At 43.6% G+C, this 17,116-nt stretch overlaps 1 protein-coding gene across 1 annotated transcript; it reads right to left on the reverse strand.

Annotated features, from left to right (window-relative positions):
- Positions 1–3,514: 3,514 nt before the first annotated feature.
- On the reverse strand, positions 3,515–14,690 carry LOC124029126 (protein eyes shut homolog; the record flags this gene model as incomplete). The annotated part of the gene is made up of 3 exons (XM_046340953.1): positions 3,515–3,519; positions 4,657–4,829; positions 14,485–14,690. Coding segments are annotated over 3 exons (384 nt in total), but the record flags the coding sequence as incomplete, so codon positions are not given.
- Between the last annotated feature and the right edge of the window lie 2,426 nt (positions 14,691–17,116).

The raw sequence follows: 17,116 nt of genomic DNA on the forward strand, positions 1-17,116 counted from the left end.
ACCCGATGTCACAGGATGGCCAAAAAGATCATCAGGGACAACAACCACCCGAGCCACTGCCTGTTCACCCCGCTATCACGTCAGTACAGGTGCATCAAAGCTGGGACCGAGAGACTGAAAAACAGCTTCTATCTCAAGGCCATCAGACTGTTAAACAGCCATCACTAACATTGAGTGGCTGCTGCCAACATACTGACTCAACTCCAGCCACATTAATAATGGAAAAATCTATATAAATGTATCACTAGTCACTTTAAACAACACACTTCTATATGTTTACATACTTCATTACTCATCTCATATGTATATACTGCTATACAATCATCTTGTTTACATACCCTACATTACTTTAATACTGTACTCTATACCATCCACTGCATCACTACATTACTCATCTCATGTATATACTGTACCTATACCATCCACTGCATCTTGTTTACATACCCTACATTACTTATCTCATATGTATATACTGTACTCTATACAATCTACTGCATCTTGTTTACATACCCTACATTACTCATCTCATATGTATATACTGTACTCTATACCATCCACTGCATCTTGTTTACATACCCTACATTACTTATCTCATATGTATATACTGTACTCTATACAATCTACTGCATCTTGTTTACATACCCTACATTACTCATCTCATATGTATATACTGTACTCTATACCATCCACTGCATCTTGTTTACATACCCTACATTACTTATCTCATATGTATATACTGTACTCTATACAATCTACTGCATCTTGTTTACATACCCTACATTACTTATCTCATATGTATATACTGTACTCTATACAATCTACTGCATCTTGTTTACATACCCTACATTACTCATCTCATATGTATATACTGTACTCTATACCATCCACTGCATCTTGTTTACATACCCTACATTACTTATCTCATATGTATATACTGTACTCTATACCATCCACTGCATCTTGTTTACATACCCTACATTACTTATCTCATATGTATATACTGTACTCTATACCATCTACTGCATCTTGTTTACATACCCTACATTACTTATCTCATATGTATATACTGTACTCTATACCATCCACTGCATCTTGTTTACATACCCTACATTACTTATCTCATATGTATATACTGTACTATACCATCTACTGCATCTTGTTTACATACCCTACATTACTCATCTCATATGTATATACTGTACTCTATACCATCTACTGCATCTTGTTTACATACCCTACATTACTTATCTCATATGTATATACTGTACTCTATACCATCCACTGCATCTTGTTTACATACCCTACATTACTTATCTCATATGTATATACTGTACTCTATACCATCTACTGCATCTTGTTTACATACCCTACATTACTCATTTCATATGTATATACTGTACTCTATACCATCTACTGCATCTTGTTTACATACCCTACATTACTCATCTCATATGTATATACTGTACTCTATACCATCTACTGCATCTTGTTTACATACCCTACATTACTTATCTCATATGTATATACTGTACTCTATACCATCCACTGCATCTTGTTTACATACCCTACATTACTTATCTCATATGTATATACTGTACTCTATACCATCCACTGCATCTTGTTTACATACCCTACATTACTTATCTCATATGTATATACTGTACTCTATACAATCCACTGCATCTTGTTTACATACCCTACATTACTTATCTCATATGTATATACTGTACTCTATACCATCCACTGCATCTTGTTTACATACCCTACATTACTTATCTCATATGTATATATGTACTCTATATATGCATCTTGTTTACTCTACATTACTCATCTCATATGTATATACTGTACTCTATACAATCCATCATCTTGTTTACATACCCTACATTACTCATCTCATATGTATATACTGTACTCTATACAATCCACTGCATCTTGTTTACATACCCTACATTACTTATCTCATATGTATATACTGTACTCTATACCATCCACTGCATCTTGTTTACATACCCTACATTACTTATCTCATATGTATATACTGTACTCTATACCATCCACTGCATCTTGTTTACATACCCTACATTACTTATCTCATATGTATATACTGTACTCTATACAATCCACTGCATCTTGCCTATGCCGTTCGGCCATCATTCATTCATATATTTTTTTATGTTCATATTCTTATTCATTCCTTTACACTTGTGTGTATAATAGGTATATAGGTAGTTGTTGTGAAATGGTTAGGTTAGATTACTCGTTGGATATTACTGCATTTTCGGAACTAGAAGTACAAGCATTTCGCTACACTCGCATTAACATCTGCTAACCATGTGTATGTGACAAATACAATTTGATTTGATTTGCATACACACACACGATAACATAATACACATGGATTTACTACTGTAGATATGTGGTAGTGGTGAATTATGGGCCTGAGGACACACAGTGTGTTGTGAAATCTGTGAATGTATAGTAATGTTTTTAAAATGGTATAAACTGCCTTAATTTTACTGGACCCCAGGAAGAGTAGCTGCTGCTTTGGCAACAGCTAACGGGGATCCATAATAAATACAAATTACACCATCACACCTCCTCCTCCATGCTTCATGGTGGGAACCACACATGCGGAGATCATCTGTTCAGCTACTCTGCGTCCCACAAAGACACAGCGGTTGAAACCAAAAATCTGAAATTTGGACTCCGGTCTAATGTCCCTTGCTCGTGTTTCTTGGACAAAGAAAGTCTCTTCTTCTTATTGGTGTCCTTTAGTAGTGGTATCTATGCAGCAATCATACCATGAAGGCCTGATTCATGCGTCTGTTACTTGAACTCTGTGAAGCATTTATTTGGGCTGCAATTTCTGAGGCTGGTAACTCTTATGAACTTATCCTCTGCAGCAGAGGTAACTCTGGTCTTCCTTTCCTGTGGCGGTCCTCATGAGAGGCAGTTTCAACATAGAGCTTGATGGTTTTTGTGACTGCACTTGAAGAAACTTTCAAAGTTCTTAAAATGTTCTTGATTGACTGACCTTCATATCTTAAAGTAATGATGGACTGTCGTTTCTCTTTGCTTATTTGAGTTGTTCTTGACATAATATGGACTTGGTCTTTTACCAATTAGGGCTATCTTCTGTATACCACCTCTACCTTGTCACAACACAGCTGATTGTCTCAAACTCATTAAGAAGGAAGTAAATTCCATGAATTAACTTTTAAAAAGGCACACCTGTTAATTGAAATGCATTCCAGGTGACTACCTCATGAAGCGGGTTGAGAGAATTACAAGTGTGCAAAGTCATCAAGGAAAAGGGTGGCAACTTTGAATAATCTAAAATTGAAAATATATTTAGATTTTTTGGCAACTACATGATTCCATATGTGTTATTGCATAGTTTTGATGTCTTCACTATTATTCTACAATGTAGAAAATAGTAAAAATAAAGAAAAACCCTTGAATGAGTAGGTGTGTCCAAACTTTTGACTGGTACGGTATCTATTTCTTAGTGTCAAGCTATCAATAAAAGGGGAAAGAAAAATGGTCATATGAGAGGGACTGAGATCTATTCATTTGATATAATTACATTTTAAAACCCTGGAAATGGATACGATAGGATAATGGGGAAAAAACGTCCACCAACGTTTTGGTCTCAATAGACCTTCATCAGTGTTTTACGGAGAGTTTAACAGAAAGGTTAACAGAGAGTTTAACAGAGAGGTTAACAGAGAGGTTAACAGAGAGCTTAACAGAGAGCTTAACAGAGAGGTTAACAGAGAGTTTAACAGAGAGGTTAACAGATAGCTTAACAGAGAGCATAACAGAGAGGTTAACAGAGAGGTTAACAGAGAGCTTAACAGAGAGCTTAACAGAGAGGTTAACAGAGAGTTTAACAGAGCACTTAACAGAGAGCTTAACGGAGAAGGTAACGGAGAGGTAAACGGAGAGGTTAGCGGAGAGTTTAACAGAAAGGTTAACAGAGAGGTTAACAGAGAGCTTAACAGAGAAGGTAACGGAGAGGTTAGCGGAGAGGTTAACAGAGCACTTAACAGAGAGCTTAACGGAGAAGGTAACGGAGAGGTTAGCGGAGAGATTAAGGGAGAGGTTAACAGAGAGGTTAACAGAGAGCTTAACGGAGAAGGTAACGGAGAGGTTAGCGGAGAGATTAAGGGAGAGGTTAACAGAGAGGTTAACAGAGAGCTTAACGGAGAAGGTAACGGAGAGGTTAGCGGAGAGATTAAGGGAGAGGTTAACAGAGAGGTTAACAGAGAGCTTAACGGAGAGGTTAGCGGAGAGATTAAGGGAGAGGTTAACAGAGAGGTTAATCGCTTTCTTTTTCTTATTTTTTTGGAACAAACTGGTTGGGTTGGTTGGTTATTATTTTGACCTCATACTATTTGGTTAGTGTTTGGTCAGTATTCTGACCTGATACTATTTGGTTAGTGTTTGGTCAGTATTCTGACCGAATAGTATTTGGTTAGTGTTTGGTCAGTATTCTGACCTGATAGTATTTGTTTAGTGTTTGGTCAGTATTCTGACCTGATAGTATTTGGTTAGTGTTTGGTCAGTATTCTGACCTGATAGCATTTGGTTAGTGTTTGGTCAGTATTCTGACCTGATAGTATTTGGTTAGTGTTTGGTCGGTATTCTGACCTTGCTGACAGTGCAGTCCGCCGGTGCCCAAGGGGCAGAGACAGGTGTATCCGTCTGGAAGGGGTACGCAGGTGGAACCACGGGCACACAAGGGAGGGGGACGGTGTTCAGCGTCGCACACAGACACGGTCTCAGAGCAGAGTGCTCCCTTCCAGCCGAATGGGCACTGGCAGCTAGGAGAGAGAGGAACACATGGTTTAGGGTAACTGGCAGCTAGGGGAGAGAGGAACAAATGGGTTAGGGTAACTGGCAGCTAGGGGAGAGAGGAACACATGGGTTAGGGCAACTGGCAGCTAGGGGAGAGAGGAACACGTGGGTTAGGGTTACTGGCAGCTAGGGGAGAGAGGAAGACATGGGTTAGGGTAACTGGCAGCTAGGAGAGAGAGGAACACGTGGGTTATGGTTCTTGGTAGCTAGGGGAGAGAGGAAGACATGGGTTAGGGTAACTGGCAGCTAGGGGAGAGAGGAAGACATGGGTTAGGGTTACTGGCAGCTAGGGGAGAGAGGAACATATGAGTTAGGGTTACTGGGGCAGCTAGGGGAGAGAGGAACACATGGGTTAGGGTAACTGGCAGCTAGGTGAGAGAGGAACACATGGGTTAGGGTTACTGGCAGCCAGGGGAGAGAGAACACATGGGTTAGGGTTACTGGCAGCTAGGGGAGAGAGGAACACATGGGTTAGGGTTACTGGCAGCTAGGGGAGAGAGGAACACATGGGTTGGGGTTACTGGCAGCTAGGGGAGAGAGGAACACATGGGTTGGGGTTACTGGCAGCTAGGGGAGATGTCATGAGGTTTACATAACATCAGAATAACTACTTATTGGCACAGACAGTGCTGGAAGTAGTGCTACAGGGGAGAGCAGAATGACATGGTAATACTGTAGTACAGGGGACTTGCTTATTACTAGTAATACTGTAGTACAGGGGACTGGCTTATTACTAGTAATACTGTAGTACAGGGGACTGGCTTATTACTAGTAATACTGTAGTACAGGAGACTGGCTTATTACTAGTGATACTGTAGTACAGGGGACTGGCTTATTACTAGTAATACTGTAGTACAGGGGACTGGCTTATTACTAGTGATGATCTACAGAGTCTACAGATGGTGATGATACATCTATAGAGTCTACAGATGGTGATGGTACATCTATAGAGTCTACAGATGGTGATGGTACATCTATAGAGTCTACAGATGGTGATGGTACATCTATAGAGTCTACAGATGGTGATGGTACATCTATAGAGTCTACAGATGGTGATGATACATCTATAGAGTCTACAGATGGTGATGATACATCTATAGAGTCTACAGATGGTGATGATACATCTATAGAGTCTACAGATGGTGATGATACATCTACAGTCTACAGATGGTGTTGATACAGCTACAGAGTCTACAAATGGTGATGATACAGCTACAGAGTCTACAGATGGTGATGATACAGCTACAGAGTCTACAAATGGTGATGATACAGCTACAGAGTCTACAATTGGTGATGATACAGCTACAGAGTCTACAGATGGTGATTATACATCTATAGAGTCTACAGATGGTGATGATACATCTATAGAGTCTACAGATGGTGATGATACATCTATAGAGTCTACAGATGGTGATGATACATCTATAGAGTCTACAGATGGTGATGATACATCTATAGAGTCTACAGATGGTGATGATACATCTATAGAGTCTACAGATGGTGATGATACAGCTACAGAGTCTACAGATGGTGATGATACATCTACAGTCTACAGATGGTGATGATACATCTATAGAGTCTACAGATGGTGATGATACATCTATAGAGTCTACAGATGGTGATGATACATCTATAGAGTCTACAGATGGTGATGATACATCTATAGAGTCTACAGATGGTGATGATACATCTATAGAGTCTACAGATGGTGATGATACATCTATAGAGTCTACAGATGGTGATGATACATCTATAGAGTCTACAGATGGTGATGATACATCTACAGTCTACAGATGGTGATGATACATCTATAGAGTCTACAGATGGTGATGATACATCTATAGAGTCTACAGATGGTGATGATACATCTATAGAGTCTACAGATGGTGATGATACATCTATAGAGTCTACAGATGGTGATGATACATCTATAGAGTCTACAGATGGTGATGATACATCTATAGAGTCTACAGATGGTGATGATACATCTATAGAGTCTACAGATGGTGATGATACAGCTACAGAGTCTACAGATGGTGATGATACATCTACAGTCTACAGATGGTGATGATACATCTATAGAGTCTACAGATGGTGATGATACATCTATAGAGTCTACAGATGGTGATGATACATCTATAGAGTCTACAGATGGTGATGATACATCTATAGAGTCTACAGATGGTGATGATACATCTATAGAGTCTACAGATGGTGATGATACATCTATAGAGTCTACAGATGGTGATGATACATCTATAGAGTCTACAGATGGTGATGATACATCTACAGTCTACAGATGGTGATGATACATCTATAGAGTCTACAGATGGTGATGATACATCTATAGAGTCTACAGATGGTGATGATACATCTATAGAGTCTACAGATGGTGATGATACATCTATAGAGTCTACAGATGGTGATGATACATCTATAGAGTCTACAGATGGTGATGATATATCTATAGAGTCTACAGATGGTGATGATACATCTATAGAGTCTACAGATGGTGATGATATATCTATAGAGTCTACAGATGGTGATGATACATCTATAGAGTCTACAGATGGTGATGATACATCTATAGAGTCTACAGATGGTGATGATATATCTATAGAGTCTATCAGATGGTGATGATACATCTATAGAGTCTACAGATGGTGATGATACATCTATAGAGTCTACAGATGGTGATGATACATCTATAGAGTCTACAGATGGTGATGATATATCTATAGAGTCTACAGATGGTGATGATATATCTATAGAGTCTACAGATGGTGATGGTACATCTATAGAGTCTACAGATGGTGATGATACATCTATAGAGTCTACAGATGGTGATGATACATCTATAGAGTCTACAGATGGTGATGATACATCTATAGAGTCTACAGATGGTGATGATACATCTATAGAGTCTACAGATGGTGATGATACAGCTACAGAGTCTACAGATGGTGATGATACATCTATAGAGTCTACAGATGGTGATGATACATCTATAGAGTCTACAGATGGTGATGATACATCTACAGTGAATTACTAAGAGTTATTATATCTTCACCAACTACATAACATTTTGCAATTATTGGCTGAATGAATCCACTATTGCCTGGACTGTAGTGTATCTCATTCATTAACATCGAGTCCTAAACACACAGCTCCTTGCTCTGATGATGCTGTTCTCAGCAATACAGAGAGATAAGTCTCTCTTGAATGGAAAAAACGAAAACAAACTGATCTAGGATCAGGTCCCCCCGTCCATATAATCTTGTTCATTATGAGCTAAAAGGCAAAGCTGATTCCAAACACATGTTAGGAATCTGGACATGTATTCACAAAGCATCTCAGAGTAGGAGTGCTGATCTAGGATCAATTTAGCCTTTTATATCATAATGAACAAGAACACATGGGCATTGGGGACCTGATCCTAGATCAGCACCTGTAAAGGCTGAAATAGAATTCTCCACCTATCTCCTGGTCAACCCAGCCAACTGTTATGCAGGTGAAGGAGGACCCAAACGCGACTTAACAGAAACAGAGTTTATTAATGCTCAAAACCGAATAACTGAAATCCTCTAGATAGTAGAGGGGAAAACAACTGGAGAAGCGGCCACAGACTGCAGGTCGCTCCGGGTAGGCGCAGGCCGTAGTCAACTGAGACACCTGCTCACACGCAGCGTCTGAAGAAGGCACAAAACACGACAGGACAGGGTGATACACAATCACGGCAAAAAACACGACAGGACAGGGCGAAACGCAATTACAGCATGGAATACAAAACAAGGAACCGATGGAACAGGAACGGATCACAAAGGAATAAATAGGGAGTCTAATCAGGGGAAAGGATCGGGAACAGGTGTGGGAAGACTAAATGATGATTAGGGGAATAGGAACAGCTGGGAGCAGGAACGGAACGACAGAGAGAAAGAAAGAGCGAGAGAGTGAAAGGGGGAGGGGGAGAGAGAGGGATAGAACCAAACAAGACCAGCAGAGGGAAACGAATAGCATGGGGAGCACAGGGACAAGACATGACAATAAATGACAAACATGACAGTACCCCCACTCACCGAGCGCCTCCTGGCGCACTCGAGGAGGAATCCTGGCGGCAACGGAGGAAATCATCGATGAGCGAACGGTCCAGCACGTCCCGAGACGGAACCCAACTCCTCTCCTCAGGACCGTAACCCTCCCAATCCACTAGGTATTGGTGACCCCGTCCCCGAGAACGCATGTCCATAATTTTATGTACCTTGTAAATAGGTGCGCTCTCGACAAGGACGGGAGGGGGAGGGAAGACGAACGGGGTGCGAAGAAAGGGCTTAACACAGGAGACATGGAAGACAGGATGGACGCGACGAAGATGTCGCGGAAGAAGCAGTCGCACAGCGACAGGATTGACGACCTGGGAGACACGGAACGGACCAATGAACCGCGGAGTCAACTTACGAGAAGCTGTCGTAAGAGGAAGGTTGCGAGTGGAAAGCCACACTCTCTGGCCGCAACAATACCTTGGACTCTTAATCCTGCGTTTATTGGCGGCTCTCACCGTCTGTGCCCTGTAACGGCAAAGTGCAGACCTCACCCTCCTCCAGGTGCGCTCACAACGTTGGACAAACGCTTGAGCGGAGGGAACGCTGGACTCGGCAAGCTGGGATGAGAACAGAGGAGGCTGGTAACCCAGACTACTCTGAAACGGAGATAACCCGGTAGCAGACGAAGGAAGCGACCAGAGCGTATTCTGCCCAGGGAGCTGTTCTGCCCAAGACGCAGGGTTCCTGAAAGAAAGGCTGCGTAGTATGCGACCAATCGTCTGATTGGCCCTCTCTGCTTGACCGTTAGACTGGGGATGAAACCCGGAAGAGAGACTGACGGACGCACCAATCAAACGACAGAACTCCCTCCAAAACTGTGACGTGAATTGCGGACCTCTGTCTGAAACGGCGTCTAACGGGAGGCCATGAATTCTGAATACATTCTCAATAATGATTTGTGCCGTCTCCTTAGCGGAAGGAAGTTTAGCGAGGGGAATGAAATGTGCCGCCTTAGAGAACCTATCGACAACCGTCAGAATCACAGTCTTCCCCGCAGACAAAGGCAGACCGGTAATGAAGTCTAAGGCAATGTGAGACCATGGTCGAGAAGGAATGGGGAGCGGTCTGAGACGACCGGCAGGAGGAGAGTTACCCGACTTAGTCTGCGCGCAGTCCGAACAGGCAGCCACGAAACGGCGCGTGTCACGCTCCTGAGTCGGCCACCAAAAGCGCTGGCGAATAGACGCAAGAGTGCCTCGAACACCGGGATGACCCGCTAACTTGGCAGAGTGAGCCCACTGAAGAACAGCCAGACGAGTGGAAACAGGAACGAAAAGGAGGTTGCTAGGACAGCGGCGACGCAGTGTGCGTGAGTGCTTGCTTAACCTGTCTTTCAATTCCCCAGACTGTTAACCCGACAACACGCCCATAAGGAAGAATCCCCTCGGGATCAGTAGAAGCCACAGAAGAACTAAACAGACGGGATAAGGCATCAGGCTTGGTGTTCTTGCTACCCGGACGGTAAGAAATCACAAACTCGAAACGAGCGAAAAACAACGCCCAACGAGCTTGACGGGCATTAAGTCGTTTGGCAGAACGGATGTACTCAAGGTTCTTATGGTCTGTCCAAACGACAAAAGGAACGGTCGCCCTCCAACCACTGTCGCCATTCGCCTAGGGCTAAGCGGATGGCGAGCAGTTCACGGTTACCCACATCATAGTTGCGCTCAGATGGCGACAGGCGATGAGAAAAATAAGCGCAAGGATGAACCTTATCGTCAGACTGGAAGCGCTGGGATAGAATGGCTCCCACGCCTACCTCTGAAGGCCAACCTCGACAATGAATTGTCTAGTGACGTCAGAGTAACGAGGATAGGAGCGGACGTAAAACGTTCTTTTAGAAGATCAAAAGCTCCTGGGCGGAACCGGACCACTTAAAACACGTCTTGACAGAAGTAAGAGCTGTGAGAGGGGCAGCAACTTGACCGAAATTACGAATGAAACGCCGATAGAAATTAGCGAAACCTAAAAAGCGCTGCAACTCGACACGTGACCTTGGAACGGGCCAATCACTGACAGCTTGGACCTTAGCGGAATCCATCTGAATGCCTTCAGCGGAAATAACGGAACCGAGAAAAGTAACGGAGGAGACATGAAAAGAGCACTTCTCAGCCTTTACATAGAGACAATTCTCTAAAAGGCGCTGTAGAACACGTCGAACGTGCTGAACATGAATCTCGAGTGACGGAGAAAAATCAGGATATCGTCAAGATAGACAAAAACGAAAATGTTCAGCATGTCTCTCAGAACATCATTAACTAATGCCTGAAAACAGCTGGCGCATTGGCGAGACCGAACGGCAGAACCCGGTACTCAAAATGCCCTAACGGAGTATTAAACGCCGTTTTCCACTCGTCCCCCTCTCTGATGCGCACGAGATGGTAAGCGTTACGAAGGTCCAACTTAGTAAAGCACCTGGCTCCCTGCAGAATCTCGAAGGCTGATGACATATGGGAAGCGGATAACGATTCTTAACCGTTATGTCATTCAGCTCCTCGATATCCACGCAGGGGCGCAGAGTACCGTCCTTCTTCTTAACAAAAAGAACCCCGCCCGGCCGGAGAGGAAGAAGGCACTATGGTACCGGCGTCAAGAGACACAGACAAATAATCCTCGAGAGCCTTACGTTCGGGAGCCGACAGAGAGTATAGTCTACCTCGAGGAGGAGTGGTCCCCGGAAGGAGATCAATACTACAATCATACGACCGGTGAGGAGGAAGGGAGTTGGCTCGGGACCGACTGAAGACCGTGCGCAGATCATGATATTCCTCCGGCACTCCTGTCAAATCGCCAGGTTCCTCCTGAGAAGTAGGGACAGAAGAAACGGGAGGGATGGCAGACATTAAACACTTCACATGACAAGAAACGTTCCAGGATAGGATAGAATTACTAGACCAATTAATAGAAGGATTATGACATACTAGCCAGGGATGACCCAAAACAACAGGTGTAAACGGTGAACGGAAAATCAAAAAAGAAATAGTCTCACTGTGGTTACCAGATACTGTGAGGGTTAAAGGTAGTGTCTCAAATCTGATACTGGGAAGATGACTACCATCTAAGGCGAACATGGGCGTAGGCTTATCTAACTCTCTGAAAGGAATGTCATGTTTCCGAACCCATGCTTCGTCCATGAAACAACCTCAGCCCCAGAGTCTATCAAGGCACTACATGTAGCGCCCGAACCGGTCCAGCGTAGGTGGACCGACAAAGTAGTACAGGACTTTGATGGAGAGACTTGAGTAGTTGCGCTCACCTGTAGCCTCCGCTTACAGATGAGCTCTGGCTTTACTGGACATGAATTAACGAAATGTCCAGCAACTCCACAATAGAGGCACAGGCGGTTGGTGATCCTCCGTTCCCTCTCCTTATTCGAGATGCGAATCCCTCCCAGCTGCATGGGCTCAGTCTCAAAGCCAGAGGGGGAGATGGCTGCGATGCGGAGCAGGGAAACACCGTTGATGCGAGCTCTCTTCCACGAGCCCGGTGACGAAGATCTACCCGTCGTTCTATGCGGATGGCGAGAGCAATCAAAGAGTCCACATCTGAAGGAACCTCCCGGGAGAGAATCTCATCCTTAACCATAGCGTGGAGTCCCTCCAGAAAACGAGCGAGCAGCGCCGGCTCGTTCCACTCACTAGAGGCAGCAAGAGTGCGAAACTCAATGGAATAATCCGTTATGGACCGTTCACCTTGGCATAAGGAAGCCAGGGCCCTAGAAGCCTCCCCACCAAAAACTGAACGGTCAAAAACCCGAATCATCTCCTCTTTAAAGTTCTGGAAATCGTTAGAGCAAACAGCCCTTGCCTCCCAGATAGCTGTGCCCCATTCTCGAGCCCGGCCAGTGAGGAGTGAGATGACGTAAGCAACCCGAGCTCTCTCTCTAGAGTATGTGTTGGGTTGGAGAGAGAACACAATCTCACACTGCGTGAGAAAGGAGCGGCACTCAGTGGGCTGCCCGGAGTAGCAAGGTGGGTTATTAACCCTAGGTTCTGGAGACTCGGCAGGCCAGGAAGTAACAGGTGGCACGAGACGTAGACTCTGGAACTGTCCAGAGAGGTCGGAAACCTGAGCAGCCAGGTTTTCCACGGCCTGGCGAGCAGCGGACAATTCCTGCTCGTGTCTGCCGAGCATGGCTCCTTGGATCTCGACGGCAGTGTAACGAGCGTCAGAAGTCGCTGGGTCCATTCTTTGATCGGTTCCTTCTGTTATGCAGGTGAAGGAGGACCCAAACGCGACTTAACAGAAACAGAGTTTATTAATGCTCAAAACCGAATAACTGAAATCCTCTAGATAGTAGAGGGGAAAACAACTGGAGAAGCGGCCACAGACTGCAGGTCGCTTCGGGTAGGCGCAGGCCGTAGTCAACTGAGACACCTGCTCACACGCAGCGTCTGAAGAAGGCACAAAACACGACAGGACAGGGTGATACACAATCACGGCAAAAAACACGACAGGACAGGGCGAAACGCAATTACAGCATGGAATACAAAACAAGGAACCGATGGAACAGGAACGGATCACAAAGGAATAAATAGGGAGTCTAATCAGGGGAAAGGATCGGGAACAGGTGTGGGAAGACTAAATGATGATTAGGGGAATAGGAACAGCTGGGAGCAGGAACGGAACGACAGAGAGAAGAAAGAGCGAGAGAGTGAAAGGGGGAGGGGGAGAGAGAGGGATAGAACCAAACAAGACCAGCAGAGGGAAACGAATAGCATGGGGAGCACAGGGACAAGACATGACAATAAATGACAAACATGACAGCCAACCATGATTAATAGGACTAACAGTGGTACAGCCATACCCATTCATTTGCCTCCATGTTGAGCAGTGATTTATGTCTCTAAAGCCTCTCATTTCTGGGATAATAACATTGATTACACCAGCCGGAGGAGGTCTGATGCCCACTAAGCCCTTGGTCTGACATGGAACATCAATACATGGTCCTGTTTTCTCAGTCTTGTCATAGAGATGGATAGAGGGAGCACTTGCCACAAAGACTGTTTTAGCGTGGGCATTTTCTGAGTCTCAATGATAGGTTTATAGAAGAAACCACAAGCCCCCCCCGCAACAGTACACTTCAATCGACCCTATATATGGTCCTGGTCCTGTGTAGCTCAGTTGGTAGAGCATGGCGCTTGTAACGCCAGGTTAGTGGGTTCGATCCCCGGGACCACCCATACGTAGAATGTATGTACACATGACTGTAAGTCGCTTTGGATAAAAGCGTCTGCTAAATGGCATATATTATATTATTTTTATATTATATGGCCGGCCTTAGCCTACATCTCTGGACAAGTCATATTATGCAGAGACGTCATTGTAGTCACTTAACTCAATAATAATAATACCACAGTCACATACCATGGGCTTCATGGGTTACTGTAAAGCACTTTGGGAGATATATTGTGGTAGAAAGGGCAATATAAATCAATCTGATTCATTGATTGCAAGCATAACAATGGGACATCCTGGTTTAAATAAAATAAAATAATCAGTGAAAATGTAGTGTACATACTAGACAGAGGATCCAGAGTCCACACAGGTCCCTCCGTTTCTGCATGTCACCAGGGTGCAGGGTGTGACCCCGCACTGACCCACGCTACGGCCAGAGTTCGGATGACCCTCAGGCTTCCCCAACGCTATGAACTTCCCGTCTCTCCTCGTCCGAAACTCCAGATCAAATATGCAACCTGTAAAATAACACAGAAAAATCCACTCAAACTGAGGAGACAAACAGTGTGTGTAATTAAGCAGACATTTCTCTGAGCTTCACATTGCTCAAATAGGAAAACCTTTGAAATCACAAAACATATAACTCATTGCTTCAGGGAAACAACAGCAGCATTCATTTTTAGTCTTCAAACTATCCATATTAGGACATCCTCGGAGTCAAAAGAAGCTGGGGTGACTGAGGATGTCCTAATATGGACACCGTACACAACATGACCACTCAAACTGTCTTTCTTTCTGTCAGAGAGAAGTCTTTCATTGTAGTTGACAGTGATCTAATGGGATGACAGTTTGAAGAATGCTGCTGTTGTTTCCCTGAAGCAATGAGAATCAACGGTAACAGAGCTGGATACACACACACACACACACACACACACACACACACACACACACACACACACACACACACACACACACACACACACACACACACACACACACACACACACACACACACACACACACACACACACACACACACACACACACACACACACACACACAGCCTTCAGAAGGTATTCAAACTCATAGACTTTTTCCACAGTTTGTTGTGTCACATATACATGCTTTGTCACTGGCCTATACACAACACCTCATAATGTTATGTTTTCCTACATTTTTACAAGTTAATACAAAATCAAAAGCTGAATTGTCTTGAGTCAATAAGTATTCAACCCCTTTGTTATGGCAAGCCTAAATATGTTCAGGAGTAAACAAGTGCTTAAGTCTGTGTGCAATAATAGTGTTTAACATGATTTTTGACACATCTCTGTACCCCACACATACAATTATCTGTAAGGTACCTCAGTCAAGCAGTGAATTTCGAACACAGATTCAACCACAAAGACCAATGAGGTTTTCCAGTGCCTTGCGAAGAAAGGCCCCTGCTGATAGATGGCCAAAAAACAGTCATTGAATATCCCTTGCAGCATGGTAAAGATATTAATGACACTTTGGATGGTGTATCAATACACCCAGTCACTACACAGAAACAGGTGTCCTTCCTAACTCAGTTGCTGGAAAGGAAAGAAACCACTCAGGGATTTCACCAATGGTGACTTTAAAACAGTTACAGAGTTTAATGGCTGTGATGGGAGAAAACTGAGGATGGACCAACAACATTGTAGTTACTCCACAATACTAACCTAAATGACAAGAGTGAAAAGAAGGAAGACTGTTTTGCAACATGGCACTAAAGTTACACTACAAAAATGTGGCAAAGTAATTAACTTTTGTCCTGGATACAAAGTGCTATGTTTGGGGCAAATCCAATACATTATTGAGTACCATTGTCCATATTTTCAAACATAGTGGTGGCTGTATCATGTGTATGCATGTAATCATTAAGGACTGGGGAGTATTTCAGTATAAAAAATACACTGAATGTAGCTAAGCACAGACAAAATCCTAGAGGAAAACCCCGGTTCAGTCGGCTCCTCACCAAACACTGGGAGATCAACTCACCTTTCAGCAGGACAATAACCTAAAACACAAGGCCAAATCTACACTGGAGTTGCTTACCAAGAAGACAGTGAATGTTCCTGAGTGGCCGAGTTACAGTTTTGACTTAAAGCTATGGAACATCTGTGTCAAGACCTGAAAAGGGTTATCTAGCAAGGAGCAACAACCAACTTGACAGAGCTTTAACATTTTTATAATATATATGATAATAATAATATATGCCATTTAGCAGACGCTTTATCCAAAGCGACTTACAGTCATGTGCATACATACATTCTACGTATGGGTGGTCCCGGGAATCGAACCCACTACCCTGGCGTTACAAGCGCCATGCTCTACCAACTGAGCTACTGAAAAGAATCATGGGCAAATGTTGCACAATCCAGACATGGAAAGCTCTTAGAGACTCACCCAGAAAGACTCACAGCTGTAATCGTTGCTAAAGGTGCTTCTACAAAGTATTGACTCAGGGTGTGAATACTTACGTAAATAAAATACACTACATATACAAAAGTATGTGGACATACAATTACATTCTAGAGATGATTCTGTGCTTTCAACTTGGTGGCAACAGTTTGGGGAAGGACCTTTTCTGTTTCAGCATGACAATGCCGTGCACAAAGCCAAGTCCATACACAAATGGTTTGTCGAGATCGGTGTGGAAGAACTTGACTGGTCTGCACAGAGCCCTGACATCATCCCCATCAACCACCTTTGGGATGAATTGGAATACCGACTGTGAGCCAGGCCTAATCGCCCAACATCAGTGCCCGACCTCAACAATGCTCTTGTGGCTGAATGGAACCAAGTCCCTGCAATAATGTTCCAACATCTAGTGGAAAGCCTTCCCAGAAGAGTGGAGGCTGTTTATACCCATGATTTTGGAATGAGATGTTCAATGATCATGTAGTGTATTTCTGTATTTCATTTTCAATACATTTGCAAACATTTCTAAA

Source organism: Oncorhynchus gorbuscha, unplaced genomic scaffold, assembly GCF_021184085.1.
Source record: "Oncorhynchus gorbuscha isolate QuinsamMale2020 ecotype Even-year unplaced genomic scaffold, OgorEven_v1.0 Un_scaffold_5596, whole genome shotgun sequence".
NCBI lineage: Eukaryota > Metazoa > Chordata > Actinopteri > Salmoniformes > Salmonidae > Oncorhynchus > Oncorhynchus gorbuscha.